Source organism: Symphodus melops (assembly GCF_947650265.1).
Source record: "Symphodus melops genome assembly, chromosome: 21".
Taxonomy (NCBI): domain Eukaryota; kingdom Metazoa; phylum Chordata; class Actinopteri; order Labriformes; family Labridae; genus Symphodus; species Symphodus melops.
Window position 1 is genome coordinate 3,287,961 of NC_136711.1, and position 17,269 is coordinate 3,305,229.

General features: G+C 43.4%; 1 protein-coding gene and 1 long non-coding RNA gene across 10 annotated transcripts in view; one reads left to right on the forward strand and one right to left on the reverse strand.

Moving 5' to 3' along the window:
- Positions 1-302: 302 nt before the first annotated feature.
- On the reverse strand, positions 303-896 carry LOC306817299. Its single transcript, XR_013778013.1, has 3 exons — positions 848-896; positions 632-721; positions 303-454 (listed from the first exon to the last, which is right to left on the reverse strand). It is a non-coding gene; the product is annotated as an uncharacterized lncRNA (long non-coding RNA).
- A 2,810-nt stretch (positions 897-3,706) lies between these two features.
- mrtfab (myocardin related transcription factor Ab) overlaps positions 3,707-17,269 on the forward strand; it is a 46,133-nt gene continuing 32,570 nt past the window's right edge. For 6 of the 9 annotated variants that reach the window (XM_079372390.1, XM_079372397.1, XM_079372399.1 and 3 more), the window contains exons 1-3: positions 3,707-3,859; positions 4,464-4,526; positions 10,808-10,993. In XM_079372390.1, the coding sequence (XP_079228516.1) occupies positions 10,822-10,993 (172 nt within the window). In that variant the 5' untranslated portion in view covers positions 3,707-3,859; positions 4,464-4,526; positions 10,808-10,821. Of the gene's footprint in view, positions 3,860-3,902; positions 4,065-4,463; positions 4,527-10,807; positions 10,994-14,240; positions 14,960-15,058; positions 15,139-17,269 lie in introns of those variants that run through there. The other 3 variants (XM_079372395.1, XM_079372401.1, XM_079372402.1) reach the window with 3 other exon arrangements.

The window sequence follows — 17,269 nt, forward strand, 5'->3', positions numbered from 1 at the left end:
AAACCGGAGCACCCGGCGAAAACCCGTACAACTAAAGTCTGGCTCACACTGCAGGATAATCAGCCCAATTTGAGGTCCGATACCTCCATCCCGACAATTGCAGGCTCGCAATCCCATTTGAACCTCCCCGATCTGGGACGCGCCGATTTATTTCAAACATGTTTATTATTTTGTCTTTATTACTGTTGGGGTTTTTTTTCTGGCACATTGAACACACCGGTTTACCTGTCATGTGTTGACTGTGGGAGGAAACCGGAGCACCCGGCGAAAACCCGTACAACTAAAGTCTGGCTCACCCTCCACTATTCCCCTAGTGGCCTTATCCCTGAAATTCGCTGGCAGGGGGTTGGGTTTTCCCATGCACCCTGAAGTTATAGAGGCAGGTGTGATCTTTGCTGCCCCAGTTGCTTTCAATCTGCAACCTCACATATCTGAAGACGCCGTTGTCTGTAATCTGTTTGGAGACAAACAAAAGAGTCAGGCATTGAACTAGAGAAACAAATGGAAAGAAAAAACAGCAGAGCTCGCAATGAGAGTTTGAAAAACTTGACATCTTGTATATATTGTCATAATAAACGTGTACAAAGTGCATGTTCATGAAGTATCAGTGAACCTCGAAGATCATACTTACAGAGAGAGAAAAAGTCTGATGTGGAGGTCCATCTTGATCATACACCATTCTTCCTAACAGTGTGCCTTCCTCGTCTGTTCCCCTCATTCCCTGATGAAGAAAAAAACAAACGGGTTGGACATTAAACGAGAACATGTATTACACATAAGGTTTGAAGATCCAACATGTACATATGTGCAATATATCTCTGATAAGGATGGAATATATCTGACTTACATAGATGGAAAATTCCTTCGGTGCACTCGCAATGTGTCCATGGGGCGACTGGCTCTTGGCGATGTGGCTGAGTGTCACGTGGGAGATTGGGACTGGGTGGGACAGCGAGACGACTAAATGTCCTCGACCCCCTGAAAAAGGCCAGCATTCTCCTGGTATCAGCCTTGAATGGTCCTGAAAGAGAAAAGTTCAATGTCTTAGTCTCAACTGTTCATTCATTAACTTCAACTGTATGCAATGTTGTTTAAAATGACTGATAAACCATCTGTTCATGTGGCTGATTGATTCTTACCTGGATCACTACTCTCTGTGTTTTGGATGAATACCACCAGTGGAATATTGTATCCCATAGAAAGTTCTTGTTTTCTTGAGGCCGATATGTATCAGAGGACAGACGCTGCAATGTTCTGGCACCTAAACAACACAAAGCAAGAAAAACAGTTAGAAGTCCACTTCCAAACAGGTATCACAAGAACTTATTTATATTGTCATGGCAGCCATTATTATATTAGAGCTCTGAGGAACAAAATGTCAGGGGTATTTAAATGGCTGCCATGTGAATGTGGTCAACAGTTAGAAAGATGGTCGATGTGGATAACTTACCTTGCGATTCCAGGGCCAAGTTTGGTAAAGTGTCTGCCAGAGGAAAATACGCGTTCATCCTATCTTGAAGTGACCTCAATTCCTCACGGATTCCTCGTAATTCACAACGCCTGACGCAGTCGTAGGTTGTGAAGTATCCTGAGGGATACAAAGCACAGATGTTAGAAACTTTACTCTAATAACCATTAAGTATCTAAAAAACTCCAATCAGGAAATGAAGATTTTCTTAAGGTTTTTCTCATGTATTCCAAATGTTTGTATCAAAAAGCTTGAAGTTTCACTTACCATAACTTTGAAGGAGCACGAACACGAGCATAACACCACCGATGAACTTCCAAATCCAGCTGCCTGATGTTTTAACTGCAGACTTCTCTGTGGTCTTGATAGTCTTGGTCCAAACCAGTTTTGATTTCTGGACTATATTAGTGGTCTGAGTCTCCTTTTCCTCAGTTTCTTTTCCCTCCCCAATCAGTGTGTGTGTGCTGTCTTTAGGGGTCCAAGTCACGGTGGTGTTAGTCTCGTCTTTTACCTCAACTAACGAAGCAGAAGCCTGATAACTCCTGTTAATACTGCCGATGTCGATGGGGTTACTAGGTCCCTCAGTGTCAGTAGGGTTCATAGGAAAGTTTGTAAGTAAGTATTTCCTCCTCCGAAAGATCCTGCAAGATGAAACACAAGTTAGAACAGAAGGTTCAGTGTGTATTGTTTATAGTGCACTTACCCAATAATGTGTGAATCATATAACAAGAGAAACAGTAAAGCTACATACCTAGTCAAGGTTTCTTTGTAGTTGAAAGATGGAGTTCCCTGTTCTGTGTAATATCCCGCTTGCTGCAAACGAAGACTTCTCCTTGGCATCACTGAAAAAAAAACACAGCGACATGGACAACAAATCATTAGTCACTCTATTAAGTAGAAATTATGTATTATCATATATACAACACTTTATAGACACTTTCATGAATCTAAATTAATTCAAATACTACTAATATTTTAGTTTAAAAAATGTTTGATGACAAACCCAAGGTCAAACAGGGATTTGCAACAAGTTAATTTGTCAAGCGTAAAGTTAGACTTTTACTTACTTTTCAATTCTTTTCTTCTTCTGTCGCTGGAAAAAGTGTTTAAATATTTATCGAAATGTTTCCTTAATCAGATGTATCGACGATTTCAACTGATTGTCTGCGAATGGAAAACCTTACTGTCCTGCTGGCAAGTCTTTCTTCCAAATGATGAATGTTGTGACGTCACAATAAAGGGATACTATGCTTTGATGTCTATTCTTTGATCTTAGTTTAGAATGTCCTTTAATCTCTTGTTGCCTAGCAACAAATAGACTGGAATGGCGGTGACTTTTTTGTTGGCCAACCCGGAAGTAGTTTTGTCATGGGTTCCAATAACAATTCACCTTTGGGATTTTTGCATTGGATTTTGTATCATTGCGGAAAATAAGCTCTGTGGCAAACACGCGTTTCTGATTCATAGCTGTTTTGTTCAGCTGGACATTTTTTACAGATGAACATCATTTATATGAAGTTTGAAGCGTTAATGCAGCCGAGAGAAGTAAAAAGCTAACGTTATGCTACAAGCTAACTATAAGTTGTTTATTTAACAAATATTTGCTAGAGTGCCAGTTGCCAGTATGCCAGTCTATTAGGGGGTTTGTGATAATTTAACAAACATAAGCATGGATTACTTTCAGTTTAAAAAAAAAAACATCAATATAACCATAAAGAAAGCAGCTCAGTTTGTAGGGACTTAGTTTGGGAACCGGAGAGTCACAGGTTCAAGTCCTGAGGCAGACCAAATTATGGAAGCTGTTCTGGTAGCTGGGGAGGTGCCAGGGGCTCGAACAAGGCACGAACCCCCAACCGCTGGTTCCCCTGCGCATCAGTGTGTAGCAGCCCTACTCTGTCATCTCTCCGCTAATGCATGTCAATAGGTCCTGTTTGTGTGTGTGTGTGTGTGTGTGTGTGTGTGTGTGTGTGTGTGTGTGTGTGTGTGTATTTCCGCCTGTGTGTGTGTAGCATGTGCAATAACAGAGCGTCAGACCTGTAGCTTTTTCTCGTGCAGTTCCCCAAACTTGACACAAGAGGGCGACAAAGACTTCAGAAGGGGGGGGTGATGGCAGATAAATTGTATTCTTTTTAATTTCTTTTTTTTGCTCACTATATTTAAGACAGCGTTTGTGCATATTAAATGTGCGTGCATGACTCTGCTGTACATTGTCCTCATGACACGGAGCAGCAGGAGTTGAAAAGTGTTGTAGAGGAAGAGGGTCCCTGTCGTCCCCACGCACAGCAGAGGAGGGTTTTCCGGTCAAAGTTTCCTTTGTGATTCTGAAGTGGTGGTGCGATGCCAAAGCCGTTCATCATTACTGACACTTCAAACAAGTGGCGACCATGAAAAGTAAGCATGAGTATATACATTAAGTACATAGGATTGAGTTAGCTGTCCTAATAGAGAGGAATGCGACAGTAACTACGCTAAAGAGCAGCTAGCTAGCATATATAGCATGCTAACAGCAGCTGTAGCTAACTTGGGGTACCATGACTGTCTGGAGTAAACAAGGCTGACAAACAGGTTCCAGATCAAGCTAGCGCTAAACAAAAAAGTATGTTCTTCTTTTATAATAAACTTCGTAAGTGTTCTGTGTCGTTTGTTGGCACTATTTCAAAAGTAGCTTCACTTTAATTCCCGTGTTAGACAGTTCAGGTTAACTCCCACCCAGACAAGCTAACGATAGCTTAGCATGTGTGTTTTGGACAGTGACAGCTGCAGACTGCTGCTGCTGCTGCCACCTTTGACATCTGCTGGACAGGCCTGTCGTGATGTGAAATGTTGTCCAGCCAACATTATCGGTTCTCTTTCTTGTGTTTGATCATCTTCTCCCCCCCCCCCCCCCGTATGATGGCCTTCTTACACGTGTCATCATAATCCGCAGAGTATTTAATACTCTGCGGAATAGATAAAGAGAGGAGATCATTTATTGTTATTTTATTTTCTCCACCAGAACCATTTTACTGCTCCGTCCTTCTGAAGTAGGAAAACCTCCCCCTGTGATCTAGACTACCGGGTAAGTAACTAGTCGACCCACGTCCTTTAGCTTGCTGCTTTTCCTGTGTCTGATGTTAAGACTTAATGAGTGTTCTTGTGAGTGCCTGTGTGCACCTGTGTTATTGTGATACTTATACATATCTGAAAGGCGAGTGTGGGCGTGTTGAGAGGAATGCTAGTGTCTGTCTTTAATGATTGCACCATCAGTATAAGGATGAAGAAACAGATTCCACAGTGAGCATCTCTTGAAACCAATCATCTGTGTACTCATGTAAAGATATAGGTCCTGATTGTTTGAGCATTTGAACGTACACTTCAGGCAAACTACAGCATTTAATCGACCCCTCAATGAGAAGCTCCAGTCACCTCCCAAGACCAAACCACACTGACACGCAGGTTAGCAGCTCCTAAAGGAATCATCTTCAGTCATAATATGTCTGCAGTATTATTTTGTAGAATAAAAAGTGAGAGACTTGTATCGTGAGTTTAGTGAGTCGTTACATCTCTACTGATTGTTCACGGCATTTATTCAGGTCTTGTACGGACAAAGTGGTCTCATGGTGTTTTGAATCCACTGCAGTCTCACTCACATCCAAATCACAGTACCCTGCACCACTATGAAGCATACAGGGCGCCCTACTGTCCCAATTCCACCTCAATAGACATTTTGTCACACTTAGGCAGTCTGACATTTAAGCACTGCACTTAGGCACCGTTGATGTTCATTATTTTTTCCTTTCGTTATTGTCTCTACGTGTGTGTGTGTGTGAGTGGAAAGGCTTGTGACTCCTGCAGCCGCATTTATTTGTTTTCAAAGAACATGAAATGTAATTACAAGGCTGTTAAGTATGACTCGGCTACATTTGAAATGTAAAAGCCATGCCTGTGTGCTTTTGCTGCTGAGAAAGAGCTTTTCACCGTGAGGTGAGATTAGCAGATAAACTGGAGGATTTGCCCGCTGACCCTGTTGAGTCAGTGCGGAGTCTTTGACTGGAGGCTATGAGGAAGTCGATACGCTGAAATATGATAAAGCAGAAACATGTTCCACTTTATAGTCAGCTCTCAGTGATACATGAAGACATCTTTTTACCTGTACAGAATCACGTGATGTCAAACAACAGATGCACACCTGCTAACAGGAAAAATAACACTGTGTGCTGATTCAAAAGGTTTGCCATTTAAAAGGAATGACAACTCGCCTGTATCTTCAAATATTGTAAAACATCTGTTTTCATTCTGAAGCATGCTTCTTTAAATAGCACATTGCAAAATCTCCCTTTTTATTAAAACAAAAGAAAAATAAACCTGATAGAACCTGCCGAGGGTACATTTTGAGTTCATGCGGTTGCTGATATTTAGACATGTCTGTGCCAGTACTTGATTGTGAAAGAGGAGAGTAACATCTGAGACAACACTGCCTCATTGTTTTCAGGCCCACCGTGCAGCAAACACAGAATCCCCATCAGCAGAACCTCTCCAGCAGAAAACACATATTTGCAGGAAGTGTGGGAGCGAGATCGACGACACACAAAACAGCATCAACCATGACTGTGTGTGTTAAGTCCAAAGGAGTGTTTATTTTAATGAAGGAATATAACCAGTCACACCAGACTCACTCCAGTAAATCTGGAAAGTCTGTTCTGTAACGAAGGTGTTAAACCACTTTGACCTGAGTTACAATGAAAACGTCTCCCTGCGGACTAGTCTAATCTCAGGCACGTTTGTGAAGAGGCTTAGCTCCACTCAGCTGAACCAGTTTTAGCGACAACTATACCTGCTAGCCTGCCACACAATGCTCCTCCCTATGTGCTGCACTGTGAGCTCTGAATCTGAGTGAAACGACAGTGCATGCTACATGTGATCGTTTCATATTCAAACAGGTCTCCATTCATTATTGTCTTACAGTTTACGTCCCTCCTGATGAATAACATCATCTGTGTGTGTTATTTAAAGGTAGCAGTTAAATGTGTGACTTGTCAGGTCAGAGATGGCTCATGTAATGGAGCTGCGTCTGTTTCACATCCTCATGTTGTTCATGCTGGGACCCTTGACTTGTGAGTGAAACGTGTTTCCACCATAAGCATTCAAAATGTCATTGACATCAACAGTTTTACACATGAAACACTTACAAACACCTGAGTCAGTTTAAAGTTTACAGCTGTGATTGTCACTTTATCGGGGAGTCTTCACCTTTGTTGACGAACAATAACATTTTGTGTAAATCACCGAAGTGTTTGTGTTAAAGATTATTTCTCTCTGTATAGAGAAGTAATAGGAATTAGAAATCTATGCCAATACAAAGAGAAGGGGGCAGAGGCTTCAGCACGTTTGTACCTTTGCACCTATTTGCAGCCCTCGCATGCTGCTCTGTTTGTTGGACTGTTACTTCTCAGAATATCTCCAGACTCCTGAAGCTGATTGGCCTTTCTTGTTGACTATGTTTGCTCCTCGCTTTGACCTGGTAGGCTGGCTCAACAATTTATTTTAAAATTATTATTATTATTTTTTTTAAGGTTTTGCCTTCGCTCATTTTGGCTGTTTTCCTGTCCAAGCGTCTGTAGTTCTGCCGACCCACATCCTATTGGCTGTTTGTCGTCTTTTTCTTCTTCTTTTTAACGTCGGGTAGCAACAAGCGTTAAAGGCACATCAGCCCAGTGTTTGTGACGTGTAATTACAGGTTTATACCCATCAAAGTTTCATTGAACATGTGTTATATTTAAACTGAGAAAAAGATGGTGAGAGCGAGATCAGCCTTTGGGTGAGTGTTGAACGGAGCGACCTGAACACAGGCGTGCAGGAGAAGAACACCTGAGCTCACAGGACCGACACAGTCTGACCACTCAACCAGTCAAATCATGACGTGGCTGTACATGGGCAGAAACCTAAAGTGTGTCGACAACTATGACGTTCGTGAAATATCACACACTGTTGTGAGTGCATGGTAGTGTTGCTGACTTTGAAATGTAACAAACATGGCTAAACACAGGAGCCTGTCAGATGAAGCCTCGGTGCTCCTCCATCACGGCTGCTTCTTCCCTTTTAGCTGGGAGATAAATTACCATCATATATACAATGGTACTATTTGCAGTGTGTCTCACACACTCAGCTAGCTCACTACAGCTGTTTAGCAGCTTAGCTCTTGGATATCAGTTTTAAAGTTAGCATCGTGGCTAACTTCATCAGGTACAGGAATCTGGCAAACCAGCGAGCAAACAGATAAACTCGGATACAAAGACCAAGGATACAACAGATTCTCTCACGATGTTTTGGACTAAATGAGACTGTAGACAAAAGATGACTGAAGAAGTTTCCTTTAGGAGCTGCTAACATTCCTGTTTTTAATGTTTTTATTTTTCTCTCATCAAGGGGAGGTGATCGGAGCTTCTTATTGAGGTGTCGATTAAATGCTGCATCATGTTGGTTGTTATTTCTGTCGTTTTCCGTCTTCTTGTAATATTGTCACACAGTTTTTGTCTTGTCTGTCATCTTCTCACCTCTTTTCATTTTCTGTCTTGAAGAGAAAATGTTTCCACACCTCTGATTTAAAAGACGGTGTTGCGTCCTCAGTTTCTAAATCTTTCCTCTCCAGCTGCTGACGCTCACCGTGTTATTGAGATTCATGTTTCAGAGTACAGATGTGAACCTCGACACCTCTGAATCGATTCATCACCATCTCACTGTACATTCATCTGAAGTGTACAGTGAAATGTTCAAACAGTCAGGACCTACTTCAGATTGTTGGCAGGTTGGTTTCAAGAGATGCTCACTCTGGCGTCAGTCGCTTCACCCTGACTTTCCTAACACAGACTGCTGCTGTTCAAACACGCAGCTTACACTGTCATGGTGCATTCCTCTCTCCACGTACCCATGTGAACTTTGACACCTTTGAATCGATTCATCCAGAATATACGATTCATCTTTACATCCTGAGGAAAGACATTTTGTAACTCCACTATGCTGCATCCATCCAGCGTTAGCACTTAGCTGTGTTGTAATAACTCCACGTTAGCATTGTGACTCCTGCAGGCTAATGAAGGTGAGACAGTGAACACATCAGATCACTTCTTTAATGTTCGACCTTACAGGTGATTAATCTGTGCTGTGTGTCAGTCAGTCTGTGCTTCCATTATTAAACCATGAAACTCTGGTTAAGGTCAAGCTTATGATAGCAAGCCCCATTCTGACTGAAGGTCCAACTTGATCTATCCCTGAGGGGAACAGATGTCCTCTCCACACACACAGACACCTTGTACAGCTGCCTGTTTGATGAGCCTCCAGCTGGGAGGCTAAATTGCTAGATGAGTGAAATGTATGGAAATCCCTGTGAGCTTGTTAATAAGTGAAAGAATAAAGAATCCATAAACAGAGTTCAGCCTTTCCAAAGCAGCGGCCACAGCAACAGTTGTAAAAGCTCAAACATGCAAATTCTTCCCTGATGGCTGATTTAATCCTGGAGCCTACAGGCCTGCATTCTTCCCCTCGCCTCACTTATCCAGTGTGTGACCGAGACAGACAGAGAGACATCGAGTCAGAGGGGGGAAAAGAGACAGCTCAGTTTCCCTGGAACAAACTTTGGACTTGTTGTGGCTTGTTTATTACTCGGCTCTGATTGGCCAATAAAGACAATCTGATGGAAAAAACTTTTCCAAAATGCAAAACACAAACTAATGAAGTGGATGAAAGGATGCTCTTGAAGAAGAAGAACAGTGAGCGGGGTAAGCGCGTCAGACAGTAGACGGAGAGTTATGTTTCCAATAAGTTCACTCCAAAACAGCAACAAGTCGTCGGCCTCTCATGTCTGGTAAACAGTTTTCACCGCTGGTGCCAAATATCCATGTTAATTAAAAAAAGACGATGATGCTCTAACTCGGGTTCAACATGAATCTTTTCCCCTGTCTGCAGCTGTGACGGGTGGATTCAAAAAACCAGCCAGCATGAAGGAAAAGGTTTAAACTTTAAAAGAAAAGAGTGAGCTGCTCTTTGCCTCGCTCATAAAACACGACAAATGTTTAACTTAATTTCTTACTTTCAGGCAGGTTCCAGTCTCCATTGCAGCTTTGTCCTTTAAAAGCTGAATGAACTCTGATTAAACCTCGACTGGAAGGCGAGCTCATTAACGTCCTGTGTGAAAAGTAGATGAGCAGAGAGTCATCACATCAGGTTTCTGCTGGACAGATGTTTGAATGAGCCGCCGTGTCGTCACTTCTCTGAACATTGAAGTGTGTGGTTTTAAGTTGTTTTGCTCCTGCATTTTCGTTTCCACTGCTGAAAATACCCTGTTTCCTGATTTAGCTGTTTCACAATAAAAGCACATCAACAACAATTAAACAAGCAGCTTTTAATATGAATAAGTGTTCATCGTCGAACAAGACAAGCTCAACGTCAGTTTTATCACCGCTGTAATATCTGCTCTTAAGTGACTCTGAGTCGACACATAGCCGATCTTTGACAACACTGAGTACCGCTCTGACACGAGGAGGCGGAGCTCTCTGAGTGGGCAGGACTTCCTGACTCTGCGCATAAAGTCAGAGCGAAGCAAACAGATCTGGGATTCAAACTCATTAATCTTGTTTGTCGTCACAAATCACTCTGTTCGCTTGTTTGAATTAGCGCCCGCTGTGGCTGCTAGGTCGCCACTGACACCCGATTCAGTTTATTCTGCTCTCGATCAATATCAGCACTGTATCAATGATTGTAGTTTTAGGCAAGACAAGTTTATTTATATAGCACATTTCAACAACAAGGCAATTCAAAGTGTTTTACACAAGACATCAAAAGCATCACGACAGAGGAAAGAAAAGATGCGTTATAAAATTAAGTATTGTTTAGGTTACCAATTTACAAATACTCAGCAAATGAATGAAAAATCAGTGATTTAGAATCACTATAAAAAGTTAAAAAGTTAATTCCTTATCCTGGAGCATGAACAGTGTTTCCATCCCCACAGGGTCGGACTCATTCCTGTGAGTTGATAAATGGATGAGAGGACACTTCACAGTCACGTCTTTAAAATACAGCATGTATCTACAAACATGCTGTTTTATAGATACACGTGATGACTTCTTTGCATCAGCCACAAAGCTCATTTTCTACATGAGAAGCTGCTAACCTGCTAACGGATCATTAACAAACAAACTCTGCTTCATGAAGTCTAAAATCCCGACACTTCTTAAACTTCTGGATTATTCTGAGAAGTCGACACAGCTCGCTGCCTTTTTTTTTTTTTTTTTTTTTTTTTTTTCAGGCCAGAGAGCCATTTGATGAATCATTAAACTATAAATGCACTGTTTTTTGCTACAGGCCTCTCCGTCACCATGGCAACGCTACACCCACAGAACGGGTCGGAGCTGAGTCCTGGCAGCATGGAAGTGGCCGGGACGCCAGGCCTGGTCCCGAGCCCTCAGAGCGAGGCAGTGGCCCATGAGCTTCAGGAGCTCTCCATCCAGCCTGCAGCCACCGAGATGCCTCTGCAGGAGAGAAAGAACGGTGAGACACACACACACACACACACACACACACACACACACACACACACACACTCACACTCACACTCGCATGTTTTTTTTACTTTCAAATACTTCAGTTTAGCTTTTTTAGGGATTATATTATTTTTGAATCAGTCATCCACGTTTGAATCTTGACCTTTCAAGTCAAACCTGTGCTGGTCACAATCAAAAAGTCTGCTTTTGCATTTTTTCTGTATATAGAACATATTTTGACTAAACACTGCTTTGGGCTGATGAAAACAAAAACAATATTTACATACAGTATGAAAAACACGAGGATGTGTTCAGTTCTGTTTAAAACCATTACTACACTTCCTTCTCTATAACAGCACAGCAGAGGCACAGACACAAGATGTGCTTACATCAGTCTTACATTACAGGTGTTCATATAATGATAATCTGTCCCTACAAAACAAGACTCACCTGGAATAAAGAGAAAAACAATGTTGTTGTTTTTTCTTTCTGGGGTAGTTTTAGTTTTTTGAAAGTGGCCATTTGCTCTTTGCGTTTCCTTGTCTGACTTCCTTCTGACCAGTATGTGGAAATCGGGGGTTTAGTGTGAACTGCCCCTTTTTTTTGGTTCTGTGAATGCTCAGATCGTGAAACAGTGAACTGTTGATAAGTTATTTCATTGCAGGAGGGACAGTGTCGGCATGTCTAAAGCCCCGTTTCCACACAGCAGTCCGGTACGGATTGGTACAGTTTGGTTCGATTAAACCACAGCCAACCGTGCCCTATTTGGTCGGCGGTGTGTAAGCCGGATGCTGATAGCTGCTATGTAAATAGCGTCATATCATAGCAGCTAACTGCTAACTGCTAACTAATAAATTAAACAAAGGAAGAAAACGCTACACAAACAAAACCAGCGCTGGAAGACATCCAGCAGATCATCTCCTCTGTCACTGACATCATGTGACTCTTTATTTTAAAAACTCAATCAAGCTTTGTTTCAGAGAAGGATGTGTGCCGCGAAGACAAAATAACAGATGTAAACAATCGGCTGTGTATCGTTTAAAGAAGGAGGAGTTTTAATGCCGACGTAACACAGGAAGTGACGATTCTTTCAACCAATCAACGGACTGCAGTGTTTAGCTCCACCTTTTCGTGTCGGCTCCACATTCTTGGCACCACAACGAAAGTACTGGTCGGTTATTTGGGAATCTTTCCCGGGATTAGTCTATGGAAACGCCGCAAAATGCACGCCGTACCGAGACGAACCGAACTGGAACGCTCGGTGGAAACAGGGATTTTTGTAAAGCAAACATTTGCTCCATCACTCTTCAGACCACATAGGTTCAACCTCAAGTGAACACTTTGGCCAAACCTATACACACTTTACAGAGGTGAACTGTTTCCAGCATTAAAACCTCCAAGTTAAAGAAGCGTGCAAAGGCAGGAGTGGACACTGGACAGATGTGTATATGGAAGGATGTGTGTACTGCGTGGAGGGTCTCGTCGCTGCACGATGACGTGAGGTGTTCAGGTGTAGATGTGTCTGAAGCCTCCTGGAAGAAGGAGTGAAGGACATGCTGTTCATAATTGGCTTGCTCCTCTGCGCTGACCTGCTCTCACAGCAGATTAGACTGTGCTGCATGTGTCCACTCTGATCTGAAAGCTTTAGTGAACTTAGCACCCTTTGCAGAGTTAGAGGCAGGAACCTGGTCCGGTTCAATTCATGGTGGAAAAGTCAGAATTTCCTGTTTTTCATGTGTTGAAACAGAAAGTCAACAGTCTTCAAAGGCAGCTCTTCATAGGAGGACGTGTAAAGTGGTATTTGTTACGGGAGGCTTTTTACAACTTATGGACACATGTAAAATAATAATCCAAAACATGCAGTTCATGTTCCAGCTTCATTAAATGTTGTCTTTGTAAGATCAGAGTGCAACATTTCATACACAACGTTTAATATCTTCAACACATCTGGCACTTAGAGCTCTGGGAAATGTGGTGAATAGTTTTTACTATAAAACAGTTCAGACATTGTTTAGATGTGAGTTAATAAATTGGTCGTGTTTGTCTGTTTTGCCGAACATCCAGTGTTGTAGCAGGGAGACACTTCTCCCCCACAGCTGCTTTTCTACCCCGCTAGATTGGAGTGGAAAACACACGTTGTTCCTCAAAAAGACCCGAGCTCTGGGGTTTAGTTCCTCTGCAGGCAGACGGTCTTTGTGATGTGCAGAGATGTCCCCTCATTGGTCAGACGTGAGGTAGTGTAGCTGTAACTACTACCAGACTTAAACACACACCTGCCATTATCAGAAGAGTCAGCCACATCGGCTATTGTTCCAGGTGGGCGTTGGCCACCAAACTTTTAGAGCCACCGTTCTCTGACCTGCTGTTAATTTGTCAGGAGGGAAAAGAAGGTGAGGCAAGGTTGGAGCAGTGAATGATTTACCATCTTCACCAGAGAATAATGCACAATAACACAATAAAAGTCAACGGTCTTCCTAGGAGAGGCCAAGTCCAGCTTGTTTTTTTACCCTGGACTGCAGAGGAAGTGATCAGCACTCATGGTGCATGAGCCCACACGGGAGTTTTACATGATTTCACAAATGTTTAAGTATGACCGTGTGACATGCAGTCACAGGATAATGTTTACCTCACTGACAACACACAAAGACGCACTCTCACACACGGCCTCAGGCCACCACTCCCTAATCTGTTCAACCCTGGCTGTTGTTGCCTCTTTTTCTTAACACACATGATTGTGCTCGCAGGCTGCAGACATGTCGCTGCAGGCAGCTAATCGTACAGGAGGATGCTTTCAGAGCATCGCATGTGACTGCAGGAGAATATCTTTTATGCAAACAGGGAGCAGAGTGGATTGTGGAATGCCCACATAGTAAAAGCCTATCAGAGCTTTATCTCACACAGAGCAGGTTATGCAATGTGTTTGTGCACCAGGTTCCTTCCTCCGCCGTGGACAAGTGATTGGAGGTTTATTGTTAAACAGATGCTTCCATGTGTAGAGAGAGAGAGAGAGAGAGGTGACATGTTGTTTAGGCGGAGGATCAGAGACAGATGTTGAGGACTGCATGTGCAAATGTGCACAAGTATGCATGCATGTGTGAACAGGAGTTTGCTTTGTTTTAAGACACAAAGGCTGGGAAAAAGTGGCAGTGAGAGTCATTGGCATTTCCCATCTTTCTAGTCACAAACCGGCGAGTGTTCTAATATATAATCATCCGACTGGGATCAGTCAAAAGATAGATAGATAGATAGATAGATAGATAGATAGATAGATAGATAGATAGATAGATACTTTATTGATCCCGAGGGAAATTCAAGGCATCCAGTAGCAGTATACAGACAGGCAGGACACAAGACATTGGTTACAATACACACCCGCTGTCCCCCCTCCCCTCTGTATACAATAATCCCCCAAACAAGATTTAGCAGCCCCTATGTGACTGAGAGTAAACATAATTACAGGTTAAACCTGTGCAGTTAGCATTAGCATTAGACTTAAGTCAGAAGTTGTGAGGCTAGTTTGAGTGGGTGTGAGCAGCAGCAGTGGAAAAAGGAGGAGGAAGGGGAAGACGTGAAGTGGGGGGAGTCATGTCTGTAATGGCAGTATTGCATAACTTGGCAGAGAGGGAACAGAAGGAAAGCGAGGGGGAAAACTGGGAAGCAACAAAAAACAAAAAGGAGGTGGGGTGTGTAACTTATACCGGAGGAGAAGAGACTTTCTTCTTTACTCAACTGTTTGAACTTCCAGACTTGCTGAAGGAGTAAAGAGAGAGAAACTCCAGAGGTGTTGCCACAGAAACGCTGAAACCTTTTTTTTCTTCCTGTTTTTGGGTGGACCTTGTTGTTACCCGAGGAGCAATAAGAGGACAGGCACACAGACCTGCACACGCCCTCCGTGCCGGGGCGTGCACACACTTGTAGGCAGACAGTGAAGAGAAAGGGAATGTGAGGTGCACTGCTACCTGTGGAGCTGCCGGTGAGAGGAAAAACCTATTTAATGTGGCTTATTTTTTCTTCTCCACCCGCTACACTTGTTGTGTTCTACTTTTCTCACTTTCCGTTGTGCTTGGGTCAGGAGAATGAAACCTTAAACTTTTGCCGGGAGGGTGACGCTTCACTACAGCATGGTGCAGAAGGATATGACTTTCCTGTCAGGTAAATTCTGTTTGAGCACGCTGCCTTCTGCTTTCGTACCTCGTGTGTTTCAGGAGAAAATACTGGCAGCACGTGAAGTCTGCTGCCTGGAGGTGTGAACTGTTGCATGTCTCAAGTTAAGTGTAACGCTGCTGCAGACTTCACATCATGAGTGAGGCTGTTGTGTTTTTAAGCAGCTGCATGAACGCAAACATTCTGTGGAAAATAGGATTCAAATGCAAACTTCCATGTCTAACCAGAGTAGCAGTAAAGTTTGTGATGTGTAAATGAAGCTTGTCAGGGTGCTCAGAACAAAAAGGGAACAGTGGGTACCAGATACGAGGGGGGGTCGAATGAGGTCATGGAGCGCGTTAGAAGGTGTGGTTGGTGAATTTGGCTTCCACCGCCCGGCGTCAAAGCAGCTGTCAACTGTCCACTGCTGCTCCCAGAGGAGGGACTGCAGAGTCCAGGCCGCTCTGGACGCTATCAGGGGGGTTAGCGGTTAGCCAAGGGAGGAGGAGGAGGAGGAGGAGCAGAGAACAAAGCTCGGCTCGCTGATGGAGCCTGGAGTTAAGGAATGACCAGCTCGTCTCTGTCAGGACAGATTGTTCCAGATCGTGACATAGACTGCAGACACGGAGGATGAGTGCCTGCGCTCACCTCTCCAAACCTCAACGCTGATTTGTATTTGTGCCGCTTTGCCTTGAGGGTCTGCAGGTCAAACAGTACGGCACTCGCACGACTTCCCATCACGTTTGTACTCACCAAAAAAACGCTTCAGCTTGTAGACTTTCACAGAAAGCCTTTCAGTGTGTGTGCTGCTGATAGCAGACTCACTGAATGAGTGTGATTTATATTGACAGGTTTTATTCTGGTCAAAGAAAAGAAAGGGGGGAGAAGGTTTGATTTGATTTTAAGCTGAGGGCTAAGTTAAAACGTGAGGAGATGCTGAACTGAAATTCCAGCAGTGAGTTTTGGGACTTGGCTCAGCACATCATGCAGACATGTAAACAAAAAGAGATGAAGATCTGGCCCCTGTTCGTCCCCACCCTTGCATAACGTCAATAGATGAAGTTTGATTAGAGCTGGGTTTGCTCAACAGGCTCCAGAAATGATCAGTTTGCCAACAGAAATGATAAACGCTGATCTCTGACCCGCACAAACAGACACTTAGCTGTCGGGCTGTGTGTGTCGACATGATGGCAGGACGTGGAGCGCGGCCCAGGCTAGCTTAGCCCAGCAGTGATTCAGGCAGCCTGATGGTGCTGTTATGTAAGAGGTTGGGAGGCTGCCAGCAGCTCTCTGTCAGCCGGAGACTTGGAGAAACAAGAATGAGATGGAGGACAAAAAGGAAGCAAGAAAAAGAACGTGTAGAATTAAAGGAGAGAAGAGAAGAATGGTAAAAATAAAAGAAGAGGGTTTTGTAACGCTGCTTATAGGGAAGGAAGGGGGGGGGGGGCGCGAGCTGTGTGTCAGACTAATCCAAACACACAGCTGCAGCGAAGACAATCCCGCTGCGTGTCTCCTCGTTTCTCTGCCAACAACTCAGTCTAGCATTAGATAATCTCCAAACCCCCCCCCCCACACACACACACACACACACACACACAAATCGAAGCATTAAAAGGTACAGGCAGAAAAGAAGAACCGATCTCACCTTTCAAAACAAAACGAGGCTCAAAGAGTAACTTACATCAGAATCGTTCCAGACATTAATCTCTTGTTTTTTCTTGCACCCTCTGTTTTGAGTACACGTGTTCGTATTTGATGAGCAAATTGAGATTGGGGGATAACATAAAAAAAAAAAGCACAAATCTCAGCTTTCCAGTAACATTGCATAACGAGCTTAATCTAAACAGCAGGAGAGCAGATGTGTTTTTGCTGCATGTAAACAGCTTTCAGTCTAATGAACAGACACAAACATTTTTATGCAACCGAGGCAAGTTTTCTGCGAGGGCTTAAATCTTAGAAGCGTCCAGCTCACCACGCACACACCCACACACTTTGCATGACTCACCAGGACTTACAAACACACACAGACACACACACACACACACACACTTCACATCCACTGTCACTGTTAGGACCTGGACATGCGCTCACAGGCTTTGCTGCCTTCCACTTGCACACTGTGTCCTCACAGCCCGGCATT